This window comes from Schistocerca serialis, chromosome 4 (assembly GCF_023864345.2).
Source record: "Schistocerca serialis cubense isolate TAMUIC-IGC-003099 chromosome 4, iqSchSeri2.2, whole genome shotgun sequence".
Classification (NCBI taxonomy): Eukaryota; Metazoa; Arthropoda; class Insecta; order Orthoptera; family Acrididae; genus Schistocerca; species Schistocerca serialis.
This window is the reverse complement of record NC_064641.1, coordinates 575,326,811-575,353,181: the sequence shown is the minus strand read 5'-3', so window position 1 is coordinate 575,353,181 and position 26,371 is coordinate 575,326,811. Positions and strand designations below refer to the sequence as shown.

Genomic DNA, 26,371 nt, shown 5'->3' with positions numbered 1-26,371 from the left:
ACCCCTGTAAATTACATAAGTCACATCATTTAAGTAAAAGTAAGCATTCTCTATTAATTCCACCACCAGTTGCTTTCAGTACCATAGTGAAAGTGCATTTTACCTGTAGAGAGGTACACCCTTCTTGGCTGCTCCTGCTTTGCACACAGCAAGTGAAACCCCCAGGATAGCATTGGCTCCTAGCTTTTCCTTATTTTCTGTTCCATCCAATTTAATCATAAATTCATCAATGTCTTCTTGCTGAGTTGCTTCAAGGTCCTGGGGAAAAAATATTCAGAAACTGTGATTGGACCAGTCAAAAATATTTAGTTTGTGTATTGTTTTATAACAAGTTGTTAACATTAACAATTCTTAATAAATCAACATTGCAAAAGCTGAACTGACATAATGGTCATAGTAATAACTGATCCCTTGTGGTGTGGTGAGAGGCATGGACCAGGATTAGTCTCTTCACTGATTTAAAACAGCAGAGGTGTACACTTCTGAATTCCTACAATTTGTCATCTGTTCCACGAATGTGCCATTTCCAGAATATTTACAAATGAATTGCAGTTGAACTCTCAAAGTGCTGTCTTGTGTTTTGTGTCCAACATCTTGAGACCAAGATGGGTTCTACAATTCAACATACGGACAGGGGGGATCCAATCATAGCTGTATATTCTGTAGTACAGTAGTATTAAGATAATCTTCAATCCCTCATTTTATGAGTAAAATTTCTGAAGATGGTCAGAAATATGTTCCAAGGGCAGTAAACCCACTTGAAGTTAGAGATAAAAGGTCTTTGACAGTTTCCACCAGTAAACACCCAATTCTTTGAAGAGTCTAACTCCAATGTATAAAACAGCTTCAAACGTCTGATTACTTTACAAATGAGTTAATGTGTTAAAAATTTGATTTTGAGCACATAAGCAAGAAAAAATTTGGAAGAGATCTGGCAGTGTATTTAACTTTTGTTGAAAGTTGCCAAAAGTTCTCATTACAAAAGACTGGATGAATATAATCTCGATAATTTGCACTCCATTTTAAGCAAAAGCTAGTTTCTCACAAATCTCAATGTTAATGACGTCATATCTCTGAATATGAGTCATATAATGACACGAAGTCTCATATAATGACACAAATTTGCAGCTATAGTCAATGATTTACGTAGATACTGTTAGCAGTGTGAGTTACAAATGGAGTTAGTAGTAAATAAGTAATAAATTAAAATCTAATGCATGATACTGAAGTTTTACTGTATACCAGTTAAAGCAGAAGCTAGTTTTTCACTCAACTAAATGACTGTGATGACGTTATCTACAGAATTATGTGTTGCACAGTCATATAATTTTGCAAGTATACCCAATGGTATATGTGGATACTATCTGCTAACTGTGTTGCAAATAGAGTCAGCAGTAAAGCATAATAAATTAAAATATCATGGCTGACTCTGAAATTTTAATGCATGAACACCAAAAATCTGCTAAGTGATAAACTTTTTGCTTCCTATCATTTTGTGTGGCATTTACATTAGATTAGATTTACTTTCATTCCAACTGATCCATAGTGAGGAGGTCCTCCAGGGTGTGGAACATGTCAAAAAAACAATAATTCATGACAAATATTTACAACTAAAACAAATAAGCTAATGTACCTTCCACAGGTCCCAAGTGGAATGATCGTCATTTTTTTAATGAAAACTATAAGAAAGAATCATTTTACAAACACTAATGCACTGAATTTAAAATAAATATATGGTTATTTTTTTATTTATGAGGTGATAAACATGTAATAGAACTACTAAAATACTTATTTATAATGAACGCATTACTGCACTGAAATGGTGCAGAAGTTAGATTGTACTTACACACACACACACACACACACACAAACACACACACACACACACACACACACACACACACACACACACACACATACATTTACAGTGAACACATTACTGCACTGAAATGGTGCAAAAGTTATATTGTATACATGGTAGTTCTAGGCTTGTTCCTCCTGTTGCCTGTTGCCACTTCCCACCCCTCTTTACCCTTCTCTCTCCTTAACCTGTCAAGATCTCCTTTGGCCTTGTCTAATTCACCCTGAAGGGCGGAAATTTTCCCCTCCTGTTCTAGTATCTTCCTATCTCTACTACGTATCCTACAAAACCACTGATGAGTCTCATTTACTTCCCCTATTCCCATGCCACTATAGTCACCCACATGGAAAAAAACTACAGCATTCGTCACACCAAAGCCCCGACCTAACAATTCTACGGCAAATCAAGCACTTTTCATTCATGATAAATGTAATAGTTTATTAAGAATAAGTCAGTTAAATTAACAGATAAACACGAAAATATGTTCCACAAATTTGGCCTATACGTAACTGTGTGCAAACAAAAACAGCAGTGCAAAGTTTCTGAAACAACAACTTAAACTTTATGCTACTTTACGGAAATGTGAGTTAAATAATTAAGAGGTACGCTACAGTTAAATTGCTGGAGAGAGTAAATAACAACTAAACGAAATTCTATGATTTGCTGTGGAAAAACGTAAACAGATAATACGACTGTACGATCTTTTTGAGTTTTTTGCTATATTACGTAAAGTAAAGTGAAACCATTAATGGTACGCTTAAAAGGCAGACTAATACAACTATTTACCACATAATCAGTACTAAACTATATGTTTTTATAATCTAAAATGACTTATCTTTAAGAGAACACCAAAACTCACACTAGTTGCCTGGCTGCAGGGCTGCCAGCGAGAAAGTTTTGCTAAGGTTAGAAATCAAGTGTGAAGTTTGGTGGTAGTTGCTAAGTGCTCTCATTCTCAAATACTGGATGAATTAAGTCCATGTATCTGCAAACCGTCAGTTATGCTGCCTCAGGACAAAAACTCACAGTTTTAACAGTAACAACATGTCTTATTGTGTTAAAATTTTAATACAAGAATATACTTCTTTATGAGTAAATTATGGCAACTTTTTAAATTTGATCAATAATTATGCAAAATAATGAAAATAAAAATTTTGTTGCTCCTGGAAGCTATAAGATAAGAAACTTACAACTGGTACAAGGTCCTGGGTTCTGGGACAGTGGCTTAGTAATACAGATGATTGAAAGCACAGTTGAGGACACACTTGTGTGTAATAGTATTGTAGCTCCACATTCAAAGAGGACAGTGAGCTGGAGCACCATCATGTAGTAGCCACATTACCCTTCATACCACCAAAGGCACATCTTCCATCAGCACAAGCAGGGTCACTGAGTCACGCCAGCATATCTTTGGGAATCGATATTGGAGAGGTCTGCCATGAGAGCATTGTGCTGCTTTTTGTCTCTGGTTGAGGTGGACAGGAAGCAGTACTGGCTGGTGTGGTATCACAGTCACAAGTCAGCCTACAAATGAGGAAGGGAAAACAAGAAGGAGTGCTTTGGGTAGCAGCCAGCCTGTCAAATTGTGTTCTTGCTGATTGCTTGTAAATGTCTTCCATAATTCACAAGGAAAAGGCATCACTCATTCCAAAAGTATGGCCAAACTTTCAGGAAACATTCCTCACACACAAAGAAAGAAAATATGTTATGTGGACATGTGTCCGGAAACGCTTACTTTCCATGTTAGAGCTCATTTTATTCCTTTCTTCAAATCACATTAATCATGGAATGGAAACACACTGCAACAGAACGTACCAGCGTGACTTCAAACACTTTGTTACAGAAAATGTTCAAAATGTCCTCCGTTAGCGAGGATATATGCATCCGCCCTCCATCGCATGGAACCCCTGATGCGCTGATGCAGCCCTGGAGAATGGCGTATTGTATCACAGCCATCCACAATACGAGCACGAAGAGTCTCTACATTTGGTACCGGGGTTGCATAGACAAGAGCTTTCAAATGCCCCCATAAATGAAAGTCAAGAGGGTTGAGGTCAGGAGAGCGTGGAGTCCATGGAATTGGTCTACCTCTACCAATCCATCGGTCACCGAATCTGTTGTTGAGAAGCGTACAAACACTTCGACTGAAATGTGCAGGAGCTCCATCATGCATGAACCACATGTTGTGTCGTACTTGTAAAGGCACATGTTCTAGCAGCACAGGTAGAGTATCCCGTATGAAATCATGATAACGTGTTCCATTGAGCATAGGTGGAAGCAAATGGGGCCCAATCAAGACATCACCAACAATGCCTGCCCAAACGTCCACAGAAAATCTGTGTTGATGACGTGATTGCACAATTGTGTGTGGATTCTCGTCAGCCCACACATGTTGATTGTGAAAATTTACAATTTGATCATGTTGGAATGAAGCCTCATCCGTACAGAGAACATTTGCACTGAAATGAGGATTGACACATTGTTGGATGAACCATTCACAGAAGTGTACCCATGGAGGCCAATCAGCTGCTGATAGGGCCTGCACACGCTGTACATGGTACGGAAACAACTGGTTCCCCCATAGCACTCTCCATACAGTGACGTGGTCAAATTTACCTTGTACAGCAGCAACTTCTCTGACGCTGACATTAGGGTTATCATCAACTGCACGAAGAATTGCCTCGTCCATTGCAGGTGTCCTCATCGTTCTAGGTCTTCCCCAGTTGTGAGTCATAGGCTGGAATGTTCCGTGCTCCCTAAGACGCCGATCAATTGCTTCGAACATCTTCCTGTCGGGAAATCTGTCTCGATACAAATGTACCGTGCCACGGCTATTGTCCCGTGCTAATCCATACATCAAATGGGCATCTGCCAACTCCGCATTTGTAAACATTGCACTGACTGCAAAACCACGTTTGTGATGAACACTAACCTGTTGATGCTACATACTTATGTGCTTGTTGCTAGTACTGTAGAGCAATGAGTCGCATGTCAACACAAGCACCGAAGTCAACATTACCATCCTTCAATTGGGCCAACTGGCGGTGAATCGAGGAAGTACAATACTTACTGACGAAACTAAAATGAGCTCTAACATGGAAATTAAGCGTTTCTGGACACATCTCCACATAACATCTTTTCTTTATTTGTGTGTGAGGAATGTTTCCTGAAAGTTTGGCCGTAACTTTTTGTAACACACTGTATACACTCACACTCACACATACACAAATCAGATGGTCCTATTGAGAAATTCATCAACGGAGTAGAAGGAGTTGGCCACCAATAAATCCTTTAGGCTTCTCTTAAACTGAATTTAATTGGTTGTTAAGCTTTTTATGGCTGCTGGAAAGTTATTGAAAATGTGTGTTCCTGAATAATGCACATAATGTACAAGAGTAAGTGACTTTAAATCCTTGTGAAGATTATTCTTATTTCTAGTATTGATCCCATGAATTGAGCTGTTGGTTTGAAAAAGTGATATATTTTTAATGACAAATTTGATTAAGGAGTAAATATATTGGGAAGCAGTAGTTAGTATCCCTAGTTCCCTAAACAGGTTTCTGCAGGATGTTCTTGAGTTCACACCATATATAACTTTTACTGCACGTTTTTGTGCCCGGAAAACTTTAGCTTGGCTTGATGAATTACCCCAAAAAATAATCCCATATGACATTATGGAAGGAAAGTAAGCATAGTACGCCAGCTTTTTCATTTTTATATCCCCTATGTCTGACACAATTTGCATTGCAAATAGAGATTAAGCGTTTAACACTGTCCAATTCTTCTATCTGCTTGTCATTGTATGTTAGGCATATACTCGTGGGACACCCCTTACAAGTTCTGAACTGCGTGTAGTGTGTTTTTTCAAAGTTTAGTGACAAAGAATTGGCTAGGAACCAGTGATTAACGTCCACAAATATTTTATTAGCCGATCTTTCTAAGACTACACTTGATTTGCTATTAATTATTGCAATGTTTGTATCATTGGCAAACAAAATGAACTTGGCATCTGATAATGTGACTGATGAAAGGTCACTGATATACACAAGAAAAAGCAAGGGCCCTAAAATGGAACCTTGTGGGACCCCACATGTAATTAGTTCCCAGTTGGATGATGCCTGATAGCTTAATATTTATTCAAAGGGTACCATTACCAGTTTCGAATTGTTGTGATTCATCCTCAGATGGTTTACACGCTTTCTTTATGACATGTGGTGTGTTTTTTACAGATTAAACCGTCTGAGGATGAATCACAATGATTCAAAACTGGTAACGGTACCCTTTGAATAAAGGAACTGAAAGTAAATTTGTGGCTGGTTGCTGTCCCAACACCATCAACATTTGTCTTCAAACAACAGCCACGGTCTTAATCATGTCATCATATGATAAAATTGCACAGAGCTGAAATACCTGCTGATTGTTGAAAATTCTTAACCAATAGCTGTTTATGCTGGTGTAATAAGCTAGAGTTTTTTTTTTTTTTTTTTTTTTCTCAAACTGAAGGTTTGTCTCAGTCTTAACCTCTCTTAAAATTTGGTTTCTTTCTGTCCTCCCTACCCTAAAAAAGGGTCTTTTCTGAACCCTATAACCACTGGTATTTTATCACTCATGACAGTGCCTCACCCCTTTAACTTTCCTGCTATTTTCCCAGCCAGTTTACCCTTCCCTTTCCTGTTGAGGTGAAGGCCATGCCTAGTATAATCCCACCTACTGAGAGAATCAACAGGAACCACACCAATGTGTGACCCTGCACCCAACATAAGCAGCCATTCCAACTTCAAATTAACTCTCTTGACAGAAGAGTTCAAATGAGGTCGGTCATGGGGCCCAAGAACAGATACAAACTCATCACTAGTATGCTTCAATACTGACACAATCTTTGTACCCCAGATCTGTCAATACTATTACCTGGCCCACCCACTATAACCACAGTGTCTTCCTTAGTGAAATCTTTGCAAAGTGATCCTAAATCCCCTGTAACCTGCTCCAGACCAGCACTAGGTTTAAAAAAATTGCTGACATGGTATTCTGATCCTAGTTCATCCTGCAAAAGTTGGCGAACACCACTTCCATGGGAACTGCCTAACAACAACACTTTCTTTCTCTTTACTGATTTCCCTACATTCTTACTTTTCAATTTGCTGCTGAAAGTTTGTTGTGCCCTGTCTACACCTGCAACTGCTTGAGGCTCACCAGCTTCTAACTGAAGCAACTGGTCAAATCTATTTTCCACATTCACCACGAAGCTGTCAGACAAAGTTCTAGGCCTGTTCCTCCTGTTGCCTGTTGCCACTTCCCACCCCTCTTTACCCTTCTCTCTCCTTAACCTGTCAAGATCTCCTTTGGCCTTGTCTAATTCACCCTGAAGGGAAGCAATTTTCCCCTCCTGTTCTAATATCTTCCTATCTCTACTACGTATCCTACAAAACCACTGATGAGTCTCATTTACTTCCCCTATTCCCATGCCACTATAGTCACCCACATGGAAAAAACTACAGCATTCGTCACACCAAAGCCCCGACCTAACAATTCTACGGCAAATCAAGCACTTTTCATTCATGATAAATGTAATAGTTTATTAAGAATAAGTCAGTTAAATTAACAGATAAACACGAAAATATGTTCCACAAATTTGGCCTATACGCAACTGTGTGCAAACAAAAACAACAGTGCAAAGTTTCTGAAACAACCACTTAAACTTTATGCTACTTTACAGAAATGTGAGTTAAATAATTAAGAGGTACGCTACAGTTACATTGCTGGAGAGAGCAAATAACAACTAAACGAAATTCTATGATTTGCTGTGGAAAAACGTAAACAGAAAATACGACTGTACGATCTTTTTGAGTTCTCTGCTATATTACGTAAAGAAAAATGAAACCATTAATGGTACACTTAAAAGGCAGACTAATACAACTATTTACCACGTAACCAGTACTAAACTATATGTTTTTATAATCTAAAATGACTTATCTTTAAGAGAACACCAAAACTCACACTAGTTGCCTGGCTGCAGGGCTGCCAGCGAGAAAGTTTTGCTAAGGTTAGAAATCAAGTGTGAAGTTTGGTGGTAGTTGCTAAGTGCTCTCATTCTCAAATACTGGATGAATTAAGTCCATGTATCTGCAAACCGTCAGTTGTGCTGCCTCAAGACAAAAACCCACAGTTTTAACAGTAACAACATGTCTTATTGTGTTAAAATTTTAATACAAGAATATACTTCTTAATGAGTAAATTATGGTAGCTTTTTAAATTTGATCAATAATTATCCAAAATAATGAAAATAAAATTTTTGTTGCTCCTGGAAGCTATAAGATAAGAAACTTGCAACTGGTAGAAGGTCCCGGGTTCTGTGACAGTGGCTTAGTAATACAGATGATTGAAAGCACAGTTGAGGACACACTTGTGTGTAATAGTATTGTAGCTCCACATTCAAAGAGGACAGTGAGCTGGAGCACCATCATGTAGTAGCCACATTACCCTTCATACCACCAAAGGCACATCTTCCATCAGCACAAGCAGGGTCACTGAGTCACGCCAGCATATCTTTGGGAATCGATATTGGAGAGGTCTGCCATGAGAGCATTGTGCTGCTTTTTGTCTCTGGTTGAGGTGGACAGGAAGCAGTACTGGCTGGTGTGGTATCACAGTCACAAGTCAGCCTACAAATGAGGAAGGGAAAACAAGAAGGAGTGCTTTGGGTAGCAGCCAGCCTGTCAAATTGTGTTCTTGCTGATTGCTTGTAAATGTCTTCCATAATTCACAAGGAAAAGGCACCACTCATTCCAAAGGGAATGCTGTCATAAATTTAAATATTTGTCATTGCAATTTGGATTTCAATATCAAGTCATTAGTGCTAAGTTTATCACCTTTTTTGAATCATTGTGCCTTAATAATGCATGTATGTTTGTCATAATTATTATTAAAATAATGGGGATGATATATTACAGTCATACATTATTCTAATCAGTTTTAAGGTCAAATATTTGTTGTATTACAGCCAAATGTGATCAAATATATTTTGAGATAAAACTGTTGTGATGCACCAGGGTGAATCGCTCTTAAAATGTGTAGTTTAGATTCGGTTGCTATTAATAAATTACGAATAGGGATTTGTCCAGTAAAACTACTAGTGCCTTCCGCCTTCTGCCTTCCACCACTACCCCCCCCCCCCCCCCCCTGCTAATGCTCCCTGTCATTTCAGTCATCTGCAGGAAGTGCAGATATGTCTCATCTGTGAGACATTATGGAAGGATGACTGGTGCAACAAGGCAGTATCCAATAACTCCTGTCCACACGTTGAGGCCAAACTGGTACTGACAGTCTGCTGCCACCATATCATGGGGATTTTCCGTAGACTACAGGTTGGTGTTGTGAAGGTTGATGATACCACCCCTCTGTGGATAGGATGGATGACAGAAATCCCAGCACGATGGGGGCCTGTGTGACATAACTGTTTCCACAGAGCAAGGCCTGTACATGTTACAAGTGATGCAGAAAGTGGCAGTTCTCTTGGAGAATGTACTACACAGCTGCCTGGTTCACACTATGCTGGCAGGCCAGCTACCTGTTGTTGATACTGGGGTCACCTTCAAAGATACTTTACTCTCATCCTTCAACTTGGTATACCTATCTGGAAATGCCTTTCCAACCATATGACCTTTTTTATCCTTTTTCTCTCAGGGACCATTTTCTGCACATTGTCTCCCCCCCCCCCCTTTTCCACCACCTTCAGCAAATCACTCTGCATAATCTTTCACAATTTTAGCATGTCTCAGTTGGTTAAAACTGCAGCTTGGGCGACTAAAATCTCAGTACTGGTGGTCAGATACTTGAGAATAAATGTACAGGGTGAAACAAAATGGTACTTAAAATTATAAAAGGATTTTATGGGGTGCATTCAAGAACAAATTGAGGATAGGAAACCCCCTCTGGAAGTACCACTTACAGGTCACTGAAGTTAAAAGGGTTCAACATCTAATGCTAGCTCATACCTTCGGCAAAATATGTATGTACATTGATGGACAACAAGCGAAACTCCTCACAATGGGCCTGACAGCATTCAGGACATTTGGTGACATTTAATGTGGCCTGCCCATTATAACAACACTGTGTAGAGCATGTAACCAATGGGTGGCCTATCAGTGGCACTGGCCTCTGAAATTTTGATGCTTTGTAGTATTGTTGGGTGAGATTTTAAGAGAGAATTCTCTATTCTCAATTTCTTCTGCAGACACACTCTACAACATCTCATTGAAGTATGTCAGTATTGTTTTGTAACACCTGTAAACAGGTTGTGTATCTCTAAAAGATATTAAACACTCAAGTCATTACAACAACAAAAAAAGTTGGTTTGGAAAAACCCACCTAACCATAAGCCTGAAAAAACACATTTTTCAAAACCCAAAAAGTAGGTTTTTTCTTGTTTGTTGTGAAACCAGAGGCTTAAGCACATATTACAAGGAAAAAAGCAATTGCAACCCTCATCATAAGTCATGTGTCTACTGACCTGGTTAAAAATCACCTCTACACTTTCCCATCCAAGTTGTTTGTGTATGTTTTCTTATGCTATCTACACATCTTTCATTACCTCATCACCACTTGGAATCCAGCAAAGAACTACTACGGCTCACCTATCATCCATTCACTTGGTTGCTTCACTACTTCCTATCATCTGTTTATTTCTTTACACCCAGTCTAATTATGTCTTCATCTTGTGTGTGCCCTGGCCCTGATCCACTAGTTTGTTTTCATGTCTCACCTAATAATTCCCAACATAGCTTACTAACAAGACTTAGTTCTGAATCAGTTTCAAATTAAAAGTTAATGTCTCACTGTCGTAAGTCAAAAGAAGAAATAAACACTGCCTGCAAACTTTCAGTTCCATACTCATAAGAAGCTTATTTTAGAAAACTTAGTTTAGTTTGCCAAAAGCACTCCAGGAGAATTCTTCACTTTGGTTCTCTTAGTGCCCAATCAGTTGTTGTCTTCAATCAACAGAAATTCATCAACTGATTGTATCATGGCACAGATAATCTGTAGAGTTACATCTTTTATGGGTTAGCTGTACATTACTTAGTTTCACTGTAATTCGTTTTCAGGACAGGCTTCAAACTTGCCCTATTAAGTGCTTCCATTAGTTGTTGAAGTTTATTTACACTAAAAGCAAACAGTACAATGCCATCAACAAATTGAAAGCAGACAGTCATGTTCCTTCATCTTTTTTTCTAGTTCAGGGATCAGAAAATTCCCTCTAGGACGGTTAACAATAGTTTTGGTGACACAGAATCTCCTAACCCCTCTCAATTCTGAAATCCTGCCTAACCTAATGAAGTCTTTGGAAGCTGCTGATGAATATGTTCTTCAGTATACAAATAATCTGAGTCCTTGTCTTGTTTCACAAGAGCTGGAAGTACAGAGTTTGTTGATTCAAAAGCTTTCTTAAAATCTATGAATTCCAGAGAAAATGGTATTTCAAACTTGGTGCTCTATTTATAATCCATTCATATATTATAAATGGCCCACTGTGGTATATATTTGTAAAGGCTAATTCTACCTTTCTCAGATTAAAATCCAATCATTTTGCTGTGTAAATGGTGATAATTTAAAAGGTCCTCTGACAAGCATATGTCATTCATATATCTTTAACAAAGGTTATAGAGAAACATAATGAAAACTCTTATTAAAGTGATCTGGAACACATTTCTTGGTTGCAACATCCAGATTTCTTGTAGTAACAATCTTGTTCACATAATCAGTTTCCTCAAATAAAAAGATCATTTTGTGGCAGGCATTTTCAGAATGACAACAAGGTGATTTTTGAGGTGGAATGTTTTCTGAACAACTTAAATGCAGTCTTCTACAGCCAAGTCCTCTATCACTGGGGAAAATGTGTTGCATTGAAGGATGAATATATAGAGAAAGACTAACATCATCACCTAGATCATCACCTAATTTCATGGTTACAACTTGATGTTTTCAAGGCGATAATTAAAACTTTATGACTACCCCTCATATTGGAAAAAAGGTTTCTGATAAAAAAAAAAACCTTCACAAACTATGCAGATTGGTCTGGGGAAAAATCTTTTTGGACAGTTATATTACAAAGTATAAATTTATCAAGACGGTGTAGCAAATGATGGGATAGTGGTATGCAGATACACAGATGCAGTTATTATTTTGTATAGAAGGTATAAAAGGGCACTGCATTGACAGAGCTGTCATTTGTACTCAGTGATTCATGTGAAAAGGTGTCTGGCATGATAATGGCTGGATGACAGGAATTAACAGACTCTGAACGTGAAAAGCTAGTCGGAGCAACATGGGTGGGGCATTCCATTTCAAAAATCATTAGGTATTTTAATATTCTGACATCAACACTGTCAAGAGTTTGTCGAAAATAGAAAATTTCAATCATTACCTATCACAATGGAGAATGCAGCAGCCCCCTGCCTTCACTTAACAACAGAACTGCAGAGTTTGCATTGAGTTTTCAGTGCTAACAGACAAGCAACACTGCATGAAATAACCACTGAAGTCAATGTGAGACATACGACAAATGTATCCGTTAGGACAGTATAGCAAAATTTGGTGTTAATGGGTTACGGCAGCAGATGACGACATGAGTGTGTTTGCCAACAGCTGGTTGGTTGCTTGGTTTGGGGTATAAAGAGACCAAACTACAGAACCATCAATCCCCTTTTCCTCATGTAAACAAGGCTCAAGTTAAAATAGTTCCCAAAAGGCGTAAGGGAAAGGAAAATGGTGGAAAACTAATGGAGAATCACACGGAAAGAAAACACAAAAGAAGCTAGCCAAAAGGGGAAAATGTGCTCTAAAAGGAAAAGTAATAGAAGGTATTAAAACTATACAACAGTTGGCCAAGACTGGCTGATCACAAGAATAAAAATGGATGAGCCAGCCACTATGCAACACACTAAAATCTCCAGCCTAAAAGAGAAGGCAAGATGAACATACGTAGGAACAAGAACACCAAGGCAAACAAATAGTAAAGAAAGAGTGAAGAAGAGTTAAAATGGAGGAGGGGGTGGAGGTCTGGGAGAGAAGGCCAGACTCCCAACCTTAGATTGTGTTATAAAAACCCCCCTTACGAATAAAACGTAAAACAACTTCAGCCATTGAGGTGTTGTCGCCCAAAACCTGAGGCAGGGTGATGGGAAGGTTAAAAGTCGGTCACAGAGTGGTTAAAATTGGGCAGTCCAACAAGATGTCAATGACAGTCATATGGGAGCCACAGCGACACAAAGGAGGGTCCTCATGATGAAGGGGGTGACTATGTGTTAGCCAAGTATGGCCAATGCGGAGCTGGCAAAGGGCAATGGAGTCTCTGCGAGTGGCTTGCATGGATGATTGCCACATATTAGTTGTCTCCTTGATAACACATAGTTTATTTGGTGTACTGAGGGTGCACCATTCAGTATCCCAGATGCAAAACCTTTGCAGCCGAAGACCAATCAAAGATCAGTCGCCGGCAGGGCAATCTCCGGAGTTGGTTTATTGGTAGCCGGTTTGGCCAGGCAGTCAGCAAGTTCACTGTCCAGGATCCCAACATGTCCTGGGGTCCACAAATGAAGGTCACTGAACGTCCACTGTTGCTGAGGGCATGAAGAGACTCCTGGACAGTCATTACCAAAGGATGAAGAGGGAGGTGCTGGTCGAGAGATTGTAGGCTGCTTACAGAGTCACTGCCAATGACAAAGGACACCCCAGTGCAGCAGTGGATATGCTCAAGAGCGTGGTAGATGGCTATCAAATATGCAGCGAAAACACTGCAGCCAGCTGGCAAGGAGTGCTGTTCAATGTATCCAATATGAGTGTTGGTGAAACCAACAACATCTTCGAACATTGAGTGATCAGTGCAGACAATTTCTGAGCCCTTAAACATGCCAAGAATCAAGAAAAATTGCCGATGGAGAGCCTTAGGTGGAAGTGAGCCTTTTGGGTGTTGCAACAGGACCAGACGAAGCTGTGGTTGAGGTATGGACCATGGAGGGGTATGTAAGTGGACCCACATGTAAGGTGGTAGTGAGAAAGTGTCGAGTTCAGTAAGAAGCGACCAGACACAGACTGGAAGGGGGTGCCCTGTTCTGGGCCGCCATTGTGGGATATAGATCGCGATATTAGGAAAAAGGAGACGGTAATTGGGATGGTGAAGTGAACTATGAATATGGGCATTATGATCTGCAAGCAGTAGGTTCCATCAGAGTTGCAATGGAGGAACGCCAGCTTCCATGAGGAGGCTGTTCACTGGGCTCATTCAGATAGCTCCCATCGCAAGCCCAACTCCACAGTGGTGGATATGGTCTAGCACCTGCAGCAGAGAGGATGATGTTGAACCATACACCAGGCTCCCATAGTCAATACGGACTGCACAAAGGCTCTGTACAGCTGCAGCAGTGTAGGGCAATCAGTAACGCAGGCAGTGTGGCTCAGACATTGAATATTATTAAGATGCCACCAGCACTTTTCCTTAGGCTGACAAAGATGCAGGAGCCAAGTTAAGTGGGTATCGAAGACCAGTTCCAAAAAGCGGTAAGTCTCCACTACATCAAGTAGTTGCTCATCGACGTAAAGTTCTTGTTGTGGGTGGCCAGTACGATGACGACAGAAGTGCATGACGCAAGTCTTGGCGAAAGTCATGAGTGAGGGTCCATGACTCTGCCTTTTGTATGGCTACCTGCAACCAGCATTTAGCCACACCAATAGGTGAGGAGCAGAAAGAAATATGAAAACTGTCAGCATATAGGAGGAGAGATACTGAGGACCCTAATGCTAGTGTGAGACCATTAATAGCAATTAAAAAGAATGGGACACTCAGGACAGAGCCCTGTGGGACCCCATTCTCTTGCATATGGGGCGAACTGTAGGAAGCACCGACACGAACTTGAAAAATCAGTATAAATATCAGGGACAGGCCCCAGAGACCCCACTCATGAAGAGTAGCGAGGATGTGGTGTTGAAAAGTGGTCTCGTAGACCTTCCTCACATCAAAAAGGACGACAATAAGGTGCTGTCACCAGGAAAAGGCCAATTGAATGGCAGACTCCAGGAGAATCAGGTTTTCAGTGGTGGAGCACCCTTGACAAAAACCACCCTGGGACAGAGCCACAAGGCCCCAAGACTGCAGCAGCCAACACAATCAATGGTACACCAAATGTTCAAGCAGCTTGCACAGAATGTTGGTGAGGCTGATAAGACGATAGCTATCCACATCTACCAGGTTCTTACCAGGCTTTAGCACTGGAGTGGTGATACTTTCCCACCATAGCAACAGGAATTCGCCTTGATGCAAATGCGGTTGAAGAGGGCAAGGAGGTGGCACTGGTAATCTGCTGACAGATGCTTACTCATTTGGGAATGGATACGGTCTGGACCAGGGAATGTGTCAGGACAGACAGCAAGTCCACTGAGAAATTCCCACTCACTGAAGGGAGTATTATATGGCTCAGGGTGGCATGGACAGAAGATAGGTGTTGTCGTTTTACCCGCTGTTTGAGGATTCAAAAGGCGGTGAGGTTATTCTCAGACGCAGAGGTGCAATCATAATGCTTGGCAAGATGCTCTGCGATTACATCTAGATCAGCAGACACAGCTCCAAGTGTGGAAATTCCAGGTACACCTGCAGGGATCTGATAGCTGTAAGGTCATCGGAGCTTGGTCTAAACCCAATGATGGAGACGTATCGTTCCCAACACTCCTGTTTCCATCGTTTGATGAGTAGGTGGACTGGGCCAGAGCTGATTGAAGGCAATGAGGTTCTCCATGGACAGGTGGCCCTTGTGACATTGGAGGACCTGCCTATGGTCTCGAATGGCCACAGTGATTTACGATAACCACCAAGGCACTGACTTCTGCAGCAGGTAACATGAGGAATGAGGAATTGCCAATTCAGCTGCAGCAACAATGGTAGTAGTGACACTGTGGATCACTTTGTCTATGTTGCCATGCAACAGAAATTCAACAGTCATGGCAGCAGTGAAAGTGGTCCAATCAGCCTTTGTAAGAGCCCATATGTGCAAGTGTTCAGATGAGTGACGCTGGGAGAGGAACAGGAAGAGTGGAAAGCGGTCACTGCCACACAAGTCATCATGAGCTCTCCAGTGGACAAACAGGAGAAGGCCGAGACTGCAGATCAAGAGATCAATGGCCGAGTATGTGCCATGTGTCACACTGAAATGTTTGGAGGCACCTGTATTGAGGAGGCAAAGGTCGAGTTGAGTTAGTAGGCCCTCAACATCTTTACCATAGCCGGTAATCTTGGTACCACCTCATAAAGTGTTATGGGCATTAAAATCAACCAGAAATAGAAACGGTGGGGGGGAACTGGAAAATTATTCAGCCAATCTGGCTGCGTTGTCCGCACTCTGAGAGCCACAGCTTCTAAACGTGTTTGATGGGGCACAGGTTCGCTATAGACAGAGGTAATGACATAGATACAAATGCCACCTGACAGTCTGTCACAGTCAGTATGGTTTTTGTAGTTCCTCTGATGGCCACTAAGTGCAGGAGTCCACATCACAGGAAACCAGGTTTCCTGAACGGTATTGCAAAAAACAGATGTAATGCTTGAGTTGTCATAACTCAGACAGGTGGGAGAAGAAACCACTGCAATTCCATTGGAGAATGCCGCTTCCCTCTGGGAAGGCATGAAGTGACCAAGGAGGAATATTACACCTCAGGGTCACCTGCCACCACTGGCTGAGTATTTGCAACCAGTACCGTTGCATCCAAGGTGTCAGCAAGATCTAGGTTCTCAGGGAATCCCAGAATCTGTATCTCGTTCTTGGACGCAGAACTGTTAGGGCGTGGTGGTGTGGGGGCCACCAAAGTCTCCTGTTTCGTAACAGACTTCTTCTATGTTTGTTTGCTCTCTCACAACTCCATAGGCGCTTGTTGCTTCTCAAAAGTAGCTTCAGGGGCAGAGGAAGACTGTGAAGCCCTTCGGCTAGCAGCTAGGGGCTCTTTCAGCCACCGGCTGGTGTCCACTTGACCACAGGGGAGACTATGGAAGGTAGAGTCCAAAGGGATGCCTTCCATGTGAGAGGAGCCAGGGAAGGCTGTTGCTTCTCCAACTGGGAGGAGGGGACTGATGTCTCCGGCATTTGGTGGGGCAATGCTCCCGAAGTAGAAGATTTGGGAGCAACAGAAGAAGACATGCCCCCAGTCAGCAGGAGAGAGGATGAAGATGGGCAGCCTTGAGTGCCCACTGGAGTAAGCTTAGATGAGGAGTGTAACAATGTCATGGCAGGTGATGCCATCGTAGAGGCAGCATAAGACAAGAGCATTTGAACAGCATTCAACCTTTCATATTTTAGTTTAGCCTTGTGGTAAGACAGCCTGTCCAGGGTCTTGTACTCCATAATTTTCCACTCCTTTCGGAGTACCGCACAGTCTGGCAAGCAGGGGGAGTGGTGCGCTCCACAGTTAACACCAGTGGGAGGAGGTGCACATGGAGTATTTGGATGCAGTGAACGTCCACAGTCTCTACACATGGCACTGAAATTGCACTGGGAGGACATGTGCCCAAATTTCCAGGATTTGAAGCACCACATAGGGGGAGGGATGTAAGGTTTGACGTCACATCGGTATACTATCACCTTTACCTTTTCAGGTAACGAATCACCCTCAAAGGCCAAGATGAAGGCACCAGTGGCAACCCTATTGTCTTTAGGCTTCCTACAGAGGCGCCGAACAAAGAAAACATCCCATCATCCCAAATTAGTGCATAGCTCATTGTCGGATTGCAACAGGGGGTCATGATGAAAAATAATTCCCTGAACCATGTTGAAGCTTTTATGGGGAGTGACCAAAACAGGAATATCACCCAGCTAGTCACAGGTGAGTAACACCCAGGACTGGTTTGGGGATGCCACCTGAATCCAAAACCAACCCATTACACATTTTGGACAGCACTGTCATTTCCCCAAACTTTTCCTCGAGGTGCTCAACAAAAAACAGAGGCTTCATATCCAAAAAGGAGTTGCCGTCAGTTCTGCTGCACGCTAGGCCTAAATAATGAGGTGAATATGGCACTTTCATTCTGTAACGCTACATTCCTCCCATGGTGTTGCTAGGGAGGAGAATGATTTAGGGTCATACCTATCAGCAATGTAATCAACCTTCCCTTTCTTAGAGACTGCTGGGGCCATTCGGTCCCCAGCAAAAGATGACTTGGTCCACTTCATTGTGTGTCAGCCGCCCAGGTGCCACCCACTCCAATTAGGGGCTCTCCCCACAGGCATCGCCCAGCCACAGCAAAGGCCACCTGGCACGATGGCCGTTGCCAGGAGTCCTGATGCCCCAAGAAGATCGGCATTTACTCCTTGGCATACGTGAAAAGTTTGCAGCTCAGGAATCGGTAGTGCGATTCCTGTGTTGTCAATGGACCTCCATCGAATGGGTAAATGATGGCCCCATGACAACTGACGGACTACTGTGCTAGATATTGGGTGCGGAGAAATCCAATAGAGTCATGAGGGCAAAAGAGGACAGTAGACAACAGAAGAAAATGACATACTCTGGAACATGTCCTCACCCAGATTGTTGAATTGCAGGTGGAGATGCAAAGCCACGACAATAAGAAGTGCAGGAGATCTAATCTAATGGCACTATGGATAACTAGTGCAACAAGCAAGGCATCCTCCCCCAAATGGCCCGCACTTTGGATAATGAAAGATGTGTAGGTCGAACCTTTAAAGGGGAGCAGAACTGATTAGGCTGAAAAGTGGGAGACAGCTTTTAGTCACCTCTTATGACAGGCAGGAATACCTCAAGCCTATTCTAACCACTGAACCTGCAGGGGGTTTTGCCAACACCACAACATCACCTACAGTGCCTCTCCTGGGCTTGTGACCATATCAGTTGGGCCCTAGATGACTGAAAACTGTGTCCTGGTTAGATGAGTCATTTCAGTTGGTAAGAGCTAATGTTAGGGTTTGAGTGTGGCACAGACCCCAAGAAGCCATGGACCCAAGTTGTCATGGAAAGCACTGGCTCCTTTGGTCCAACTGAACTCATCATTGACTGGGAATGGTTTAGTATGTCTTAACCAATAGGAATGGCCCACTAGTGCGAAGACCCGAATTTCATGAGCATCAATGAAATGGAACTGCTGTTTACAGATGATATACTGCCTTCCTTGATGAGTCACATTTTCTACTTTATGGGACAAATTAAAATCATTGTATCTGGTGGTAAATGTTGAAAAACAAACACTTTTCAAATATGTTTGGAAGATAAATTTTATGGAGGCACTATTGTTGATTGCAAACTTTTATTTTGCCTCTGAACGAAAGATGCTGGGAGGGGGAGCTAGCATCCGGCTCAAGTGCTATGCTGTTGGGGCAAACCTGCCTCTATCTCCCAGGGCAGCCAGCTTAAAGCTTAAGTACTCTTTGAATGACAGTCTTCCTTTTTCACACAGGAGTAGTTGGAATACATAGAGTTCATGGAGAGCCTAGAGAAGGACCATGTACAGTCTGTTCACTCATTTTTGTAAATGATATTGTAAATCATAACAAACAACACTGCAGACAAATCAACAATGGATTCATAATGGATTGGTGCACAATACTGTTACAAAGCCAAGATAGCCAAAGAGCATAAACATTCCAGAGTCACACAAAGTGAGCAGATCTCTCCTGACCACAGAGGAGCCAAGATAAAGTGTGTGGGCAGTATGGTTTGAGAAATGATTAAAAAGCATGTTTTAGGCCTGTTAACCCACTCTTGACCGATTTATTTACATATCCAGCCTTGGATATCACACTGACCCATGTATGATTATTTTCTTACCTAAAGGAATAACTCCTTCAGCAACATAATACATTTTGCCACATGGGTAGAGGATTTCAGAAAAGCCTGGATAACCATGATCAGAATTTCATTGTACTTCGCTTGGTGCTTGATTCCCCAGCTGAAATTTTGTATGATAATTTCTATCATCTTGTTTGCTCTGTAAATCCTCTACAAACCAGTCTTCAACAATTGTGAGAATCACTACACACAGCGTGGCTCTAGGTATCTGTGGAGGCCTATCAGCACCCCAATGCTTCACTTTCAGCTAGCTCATCTTCAGTTCGCCCCTAAAAGTTCACTTGGGTACAAGTATATGTATATAATAAAATGACTGCAAACTATAGTAAAAGATAAAGCAAAGTGAAATTAGAAATATACTGAAATTACATGAAGCAATCCGGTCTTTGATATTTTGTCGTGAGACAACACACTTCTCCAACATTTAATAATATAGTTATTGCAGTATGTTTTGTTTCAAATTCAATAATCAAGACTGCATGTGAAAGTGTTAAAGTATTATCTTTCATGGTGTCTTCTTTTTCTCTTCTATCTCTTTGGTATCTCACCTGATACGGGTAAAGAAAATACATCGTAAATTTGTGTAACTGTTGCCAGCATCTCACAGGCATCCTGTGATCCATGTGACATGACGTCTGTGTCAATACAATATGTGATCCAGCTGCTGGGGTTACAAAAGGGTAGTCACAGCAGGCTGTAAGCCACTTCGGTATTCACCTATGCTACCTTTCCACAGTGGTCTCAGTGGTCTTTTACAAACAACTGTGTAATTCTTTGGATTAATTTGGCTTGCTGCTCTGACTTTGCCTGTATCCATTGCATAAGACTTGGACTGTGATATGTTTTCTTCTTGTGGCTTGTCTGCTTAAGCTTCTGCTGAACGTATTCACTGTCCAGTTTATGATGCCCCATTTATAACACGCTTGTGTCAAGTTTACTGTGGAAAAAATATTGAGTGCTGTCTACGAAAACTGAACGAGAGGCTGGACAAATCACATCAGATGAACTTCTGTCTAAGAAATGAGGAAGTCATTCAAAGTTACTGGGACTGCAGTAGTAGCAGACAGTATAAATATTGCACTTCCTAGAGCCCATCACGGAAATTTCAGCAGTGGCATCATTTCCAGGCATCTCGGTGTTCCCATTATTTTACAAACCCAATGAGAAATCAGACATGTGCCATAGATGACTGACACCAAATTTTCAGGCAAGTCAAATTACTGACCCTCAGCAACAATGGATTTTTGCTGTCAGCAAATCTGCATCTGTATAGTTGGTGAAATGTTAGTACGATTCATGGCATCAGCACATGCTATGGTCACGTGGTGGTTTTATGAGGTGAGGGAAAAAGTTGGCTTACACCTCAGTGTTCATATCGCTTGTATGACTCCATTTGGAAAACATTTAGTGAATTGTACACATAAGGCACTGAAGCACAAAGCTGATGTAAATCAAGAAATTAATTTGAAAATCTTTGAATCATATGTCACTGATGCTTTGATGCATACCTTAAAACACAATGTGAGTGTGGAGAAACGAAGACATTCACACAGAATGGCTTCAGTATTTCCAAGTCACTGAGAAGAACAGCAATGGTGGGATTTCTGTTGTATATGCTAATATTTATGTGCACTTGTTACATGCTAACTGTAATTTTTTGAGTGGTGGTAAGACAAGGACTTCGTGCACTGGTTTCTAAGGGAAATTGAACTATTATGATGAATGCTGGAGTTGAAAATCACTTTGTGCCAAATGCAAATACAGACAACTCTCATAATTGCTATATCTGTGATTAGCCAGATATCAGCACACACAACAGAACTCCCACCATTGCTGTTCTTCTCAGTGACTTGGAAATACTGAAGCCATTCTGTGTGAATGTCTTCGTTTCTCCACACTAACATTGTGTTTTAAGGTATGCATCAAAGCATTAGTGACATATGATTCAAAGATTTTCAAATTAATTTCAGATGACAAAATGGTAGATATCGAAATAGACGACAGAGGGATAGAGAAACAATTAAAATCGCTCAAAAGAGGAAAGGCCTCTGGACCTGATGGGATACCAGTTCAATTTTACACAGAGTACGCGAAGGAACTTGCCCCCCTTCTTGCAGCGGTGTACCGTAGGTCTCTAGAAGAGCGTAGCGTTCCAAAGGATTGGAAAAGGGCACAGGTCATACCCATTTTCAAGAAGGGACGTCGAGCAGATGTGCAGAACTATAGACCTATATCTCTAACGTCGATCAGTTGTAGAATTTTGGAACACGTATTGTGTTCGAGTATAATGACTTTTCTGGAGACAAGAAATCTACTCTGTAGGAATCAGCATGGGTTTAGAAAAAGACAGTCATGTGAAACCCAGCTCGCGCTATTCGTCCACGAGACTCAGAGGGCCATAGATACGGGTTCACAGGTAGATGCCGTGTTTCTTGACTTCCGCAAGGCGTTCGATACAGTTCCCCACAGTCGTTTAATGAACAAAGTAAGAGCATATGGACTATCAGACCAATTGTGTGATTGGATTGAGGAGTTCCTAGATAACAGGATGCAGCATGTCATTCTCAATGGAGAGAAGTCTTCCGAAGTAAGAGTGATTTCAGGTGTGCCGCAGGGGAGTGTCATAGGACCGTTGCTATTCACAATATACATAAATGACCTTGTGGATGACATCAGAAGTTCACTGAGGCTTTTTGTGGATGATGCTGTGGTGTATCGAGAGGTTGTAACAATGGAAAATTGTACTGAAATGCAGGAGGATCTGCAGCGAATTGACGCATGGTGCAGGGAATGGCAATTGAATCTCAATGTAGACAAGTGTAATGTGCTGCGAATACACAGAAAGATAGATCCTTTATCATTTAGCTACAAAATAGCAGGTCAGCAACTGGAAGCAGTTAATACCATAAATTATCTGGGAGTACGCATTAGGAGTGATTTAAAATGGAATGATCATATAATGTTGATCGTCGGTAAAGCTGATGCCAGACTGAGATTCATTGGAAGAATCCTAAAGAAATGCAATCCGAAAACAAAGGAAGTAGGTTACAGTACGCTTGTTCGCCCACTGCTTGAATACTGCTCAGCAGTGTGGGATCCGTACCAGATAGGGTTGATAGAAGATATAGAGAGGATCCAACGGAGAGCAGCGCACTTCGTTACAGGATCATTTAGTAATCGCGAAAGCGTTACGGAGATGATAGATAAACTCCAGTGGAAGACTCTGCAGCAGAGACGCTCAGTAGCTCGGTACGGGCTTTTGTCAAAGTTTCGAGAACATACCTTCACCGAAGAGTCAAGCAGTATATTGCTCCCTCCTACGTATATCTCGCGAAGAGACCATTAGGATAAAATCAGAGAGATTAGAGCCCACACAGAGGCATACCGACAATCCTTCTTTCCACGAACAATACGAGAATGGAATAGAAGGGAGAACCGATAGAGGTACTCAAGGTACCCTCCGCCACACACCGTCCGGTGGCTTGCGGAGTATGGATGTAGATGTAGATGTAGATCATAACCTAGGAGAAAATGGGTGAAGCCACAAGACAGAATGGCTGCCTGCAGAAGAGAACACAATACCAAGAGGTAGTCGAACTAAACAAAACTGACTGATGGCAGACAAGACATAGACTAGGCCAAGCCCAAAGCAATCAGATTTACTTAAAATTTTTACCCAGTACTCTAATGAGCATTCAAAAAGATGTAGGCTGCATATTTTTGTAAAATATATAAAATATAAATATATAAGTAATACATAAAGTCCATCATCCCAGCTGAGTGTGTCCGAAGGTCCGTCGGATGGTATGGAAATCAATGACGGCTGCTAATTTTCGAAATGTTTGGTAACAAAAATTCCAAATTACATGCTAAGTATATATTTATATAATATGTATATTAAGAAAATATATAGCTTATATCGTTCCATGTGTTTGTTAGAGTACTGTGTAACATTGATCAAGACCATTTTGTGATTTTTGGTAACAACTTCTCCATTTTATATATTATATATGCAGGATGACCAGAACCGAGGTGAAAAGTTTGCAAGTGTGTTGCAAGAGATGTTTGCTGAGAAACAATTACTAAGATAAAAATTTGATATGTTAAACTTCCTGGCAGATTAAAACTGTGTGCGGGACTGACACTCGAACTCAGGCCCTTTGCCATTCGTAGGCAAGTGCTCTACCAAACTGAGCTACCCAAGCACAACTCATGCCCCGTCCTCACAGCTTTACTTCCGCCAGTACCTCGTCTCCTACCTTCCGAACTTTACAGAAGCTCTCCTGCAAATCATGCAGGACTAGCACTCCTGAAAGAAAGGATATTGCGGAGACATGGCTTAGTCACAGCCAAGGGGATGTTTCCAGGATGAGATTTTCAATCTGTAGCAGAGTGTGCGCTAATATGAAACTTCCTGGCAGATTAAAACTGTGTGCCGGAACGACACTCGAACTCGGGACCTTTGCTTTTTGCAGGCAAGTGCTCTACCAACTGACCTACCCAAACAAGACTCACGCCCAGTCCTCACAGCTTTACTTCCGTGAGTACCACGTCTCCTACCTTCCAAACTTTACAGAAGCTCTTCTGCAAACCATGCACCACTGGCGGAAGTAAAACTGTGAGGACGGGGCGTGAGTCGTGCTTGGGTAGCTCAGTTGCTAGAGCACTTGCCCGCGAAAGGCAAAGGTCCTGAATTCAAGTCTCGGTCCGGCACACAGTTTTAATCTGCCAGGAAGTTTCATATCAGCGCACACTCCGCTGCAGAGTAAAAATCTCATTCTGGAAACATGCCTTAGGCTGTGGCTAAGTCATGTCTCCACAATATCCTTTCTTTCAGGATTGCTAGTCCTGCATGGTTTGCAGGAGAGCTTCTGTAAAGTTTGAAGGTAGGAGACGAGGTACTGGTGGAAGTAAAGCTGTGAAGAGCGGCCCTGAGTCGTGCTTGGGTAGCTCAGTTGGTAGAGCACTTGCCAACAAAAGGCAAAGGTCCCGAGTTCGAGTCTCAGTCCAGCACACAGTTTTAATCTGCCAGGATGTATTGTATCAGCGCACACACCGCTGCTGAGTGAAAATTTCATTCTGTAAACATCCCCTAGGCTGTGGCTAAGCCATGTCTCCACAATATTCTTTCTTTCAGGAGTGTTAGTCCTGCATGGTTTGCAGGAGAGCTTCTGTAAAGTTTGGAAGGTTGGAGACCAGGTACTGGCGGAAGTGAAGCTGTGAGGACAGGGCGTGAGTCATGCTTGGGTAGCTCAGTTGGTAGAGCACTTGCCTGCGAAAGGCAAAGGTCCCGAGTTCGAGTCTCGGTCCGGCACACAGTTTTAATCTGCCAGGAAGTTTCATATCAGAGCAAACTCCCATGCAGAGTGAAAACTTAATGCTGGAAACATCACCTAGGCTGTGGCTAAGCCATGTTTCCGCAATATCCTTCCTTTCAGGAGTGTTAGTCTTGCATGTTTTGCAGGAGAGCTTCTGTAAAGTTTGGAACGTAGGAGACGAGGTACTGGTGGAAGTAAAGCTGTGAGGACTTGGGGTGAGTCGTGCTTAGGTAACTCAGTTGGTAGAGCACTTGCCTGTGACAGGCAAAGGTCCCGAGTTCGAGTCTTGGTCCGGCACACAGTTTTAATCTGCCAGGAAGTTTCATATCAGAGCAAACTCCGCTGCAGACTGAAAACTTAATTCTGGAAACATCACCTAGGCTGTGGCTAAGCCATGTTTCAGCAATATCCTTCCTTTCAGGAGTGTTAGTCCTGCACAGTTTGCAGGAGAGCTTCTGTAAAGTTTGGAAGGTAGGAAACGAGGTACTGGCGGAAGTAAAGCTGTGAGGCTGAGGCATGAGTCGTGCTTGGGTAAATCAGTTGGTGGAGTACTTGCACGCAAAAGGCAAAGGTCCCGAGTTTGAGTCACGCTCCGTCACACAATTTTAATCTGCCAGGAAGTTTGATATCAGTGCACACTCTGCTGCAGAGTGAAAATCTCATTCTGGATTTGATATGTTGCACCATTTCCAATTTATTTAACACTGAAATTAGCCAGTCGGGTTGAAGTGCGCGCATATTCAAGCAGTCTGCCAAAGGTGGTGCTGCCCATCTTCATTCGGATAGTTGGAACTTGAATTTGCATGCATGATGAACACTGATGATGACTGACAACCGTTCAAAATTAGATCAAAATAAATTCACTGAATGCTAATAACTAAGTCATCTGTATTCGGTACAAACATTGTACCTGTTGGTGATGTATGAAAATTTGTGTCAGATCAGGACTCGAACCCAGATTTCCCCCTTATTGTAAGTGGTCCCCTTACCATTAGGCTATCAGTGTATGCCTCTGGGAGTTCCCCTTACTTCCACGTGTCATACTTCTTACTCTCTATACGACAGTATCTTACATTTATCACTAAATGCTTACAGCCTAACTCTGTATTCTCGCATTAATGAGAATAAGACTGTGGGGAATCAAGACATATGACTTATCATCTAGTGCCAGCCTTGGAACATAATATTTACACTGACGATAACTGACAGCCATTTGAAATGAGGCTGAAGTAAGTTCACTGACTGAGAGTAAGTTGGTGTCAGTTGCATTAGGTACAGATGTTCTAGCTAATGGTGACATGGAAATTTGTGCCAGAGTGGGACTCTAATCTAGATATCCCGCTTATCATGAGTGCCA

At 41.9% G+C, this 26,371-nt stretch overlaps 1 protein-coding gene across 1 annotated transcript in view; it reads right to left on the bottom strand.

The window, feature by feature from the left end:
* LOC126475314 (enolase-like) overlaps nt 1-26,371 on the bottom strand; it is a 116,135-nt gene that overhangs the window by 67,227 nt on the left and 22,537 nt on the right. The window contains exon 3 of the mRNA XM_050103092.1: nt 104-258. Within this exon, the coding sequence (XP_049959049.1) occupies nt 104-258 (155 nt within the window). The remainder of the gene's footprint in view (nt 1-103; nt 259-26,371) is intronic.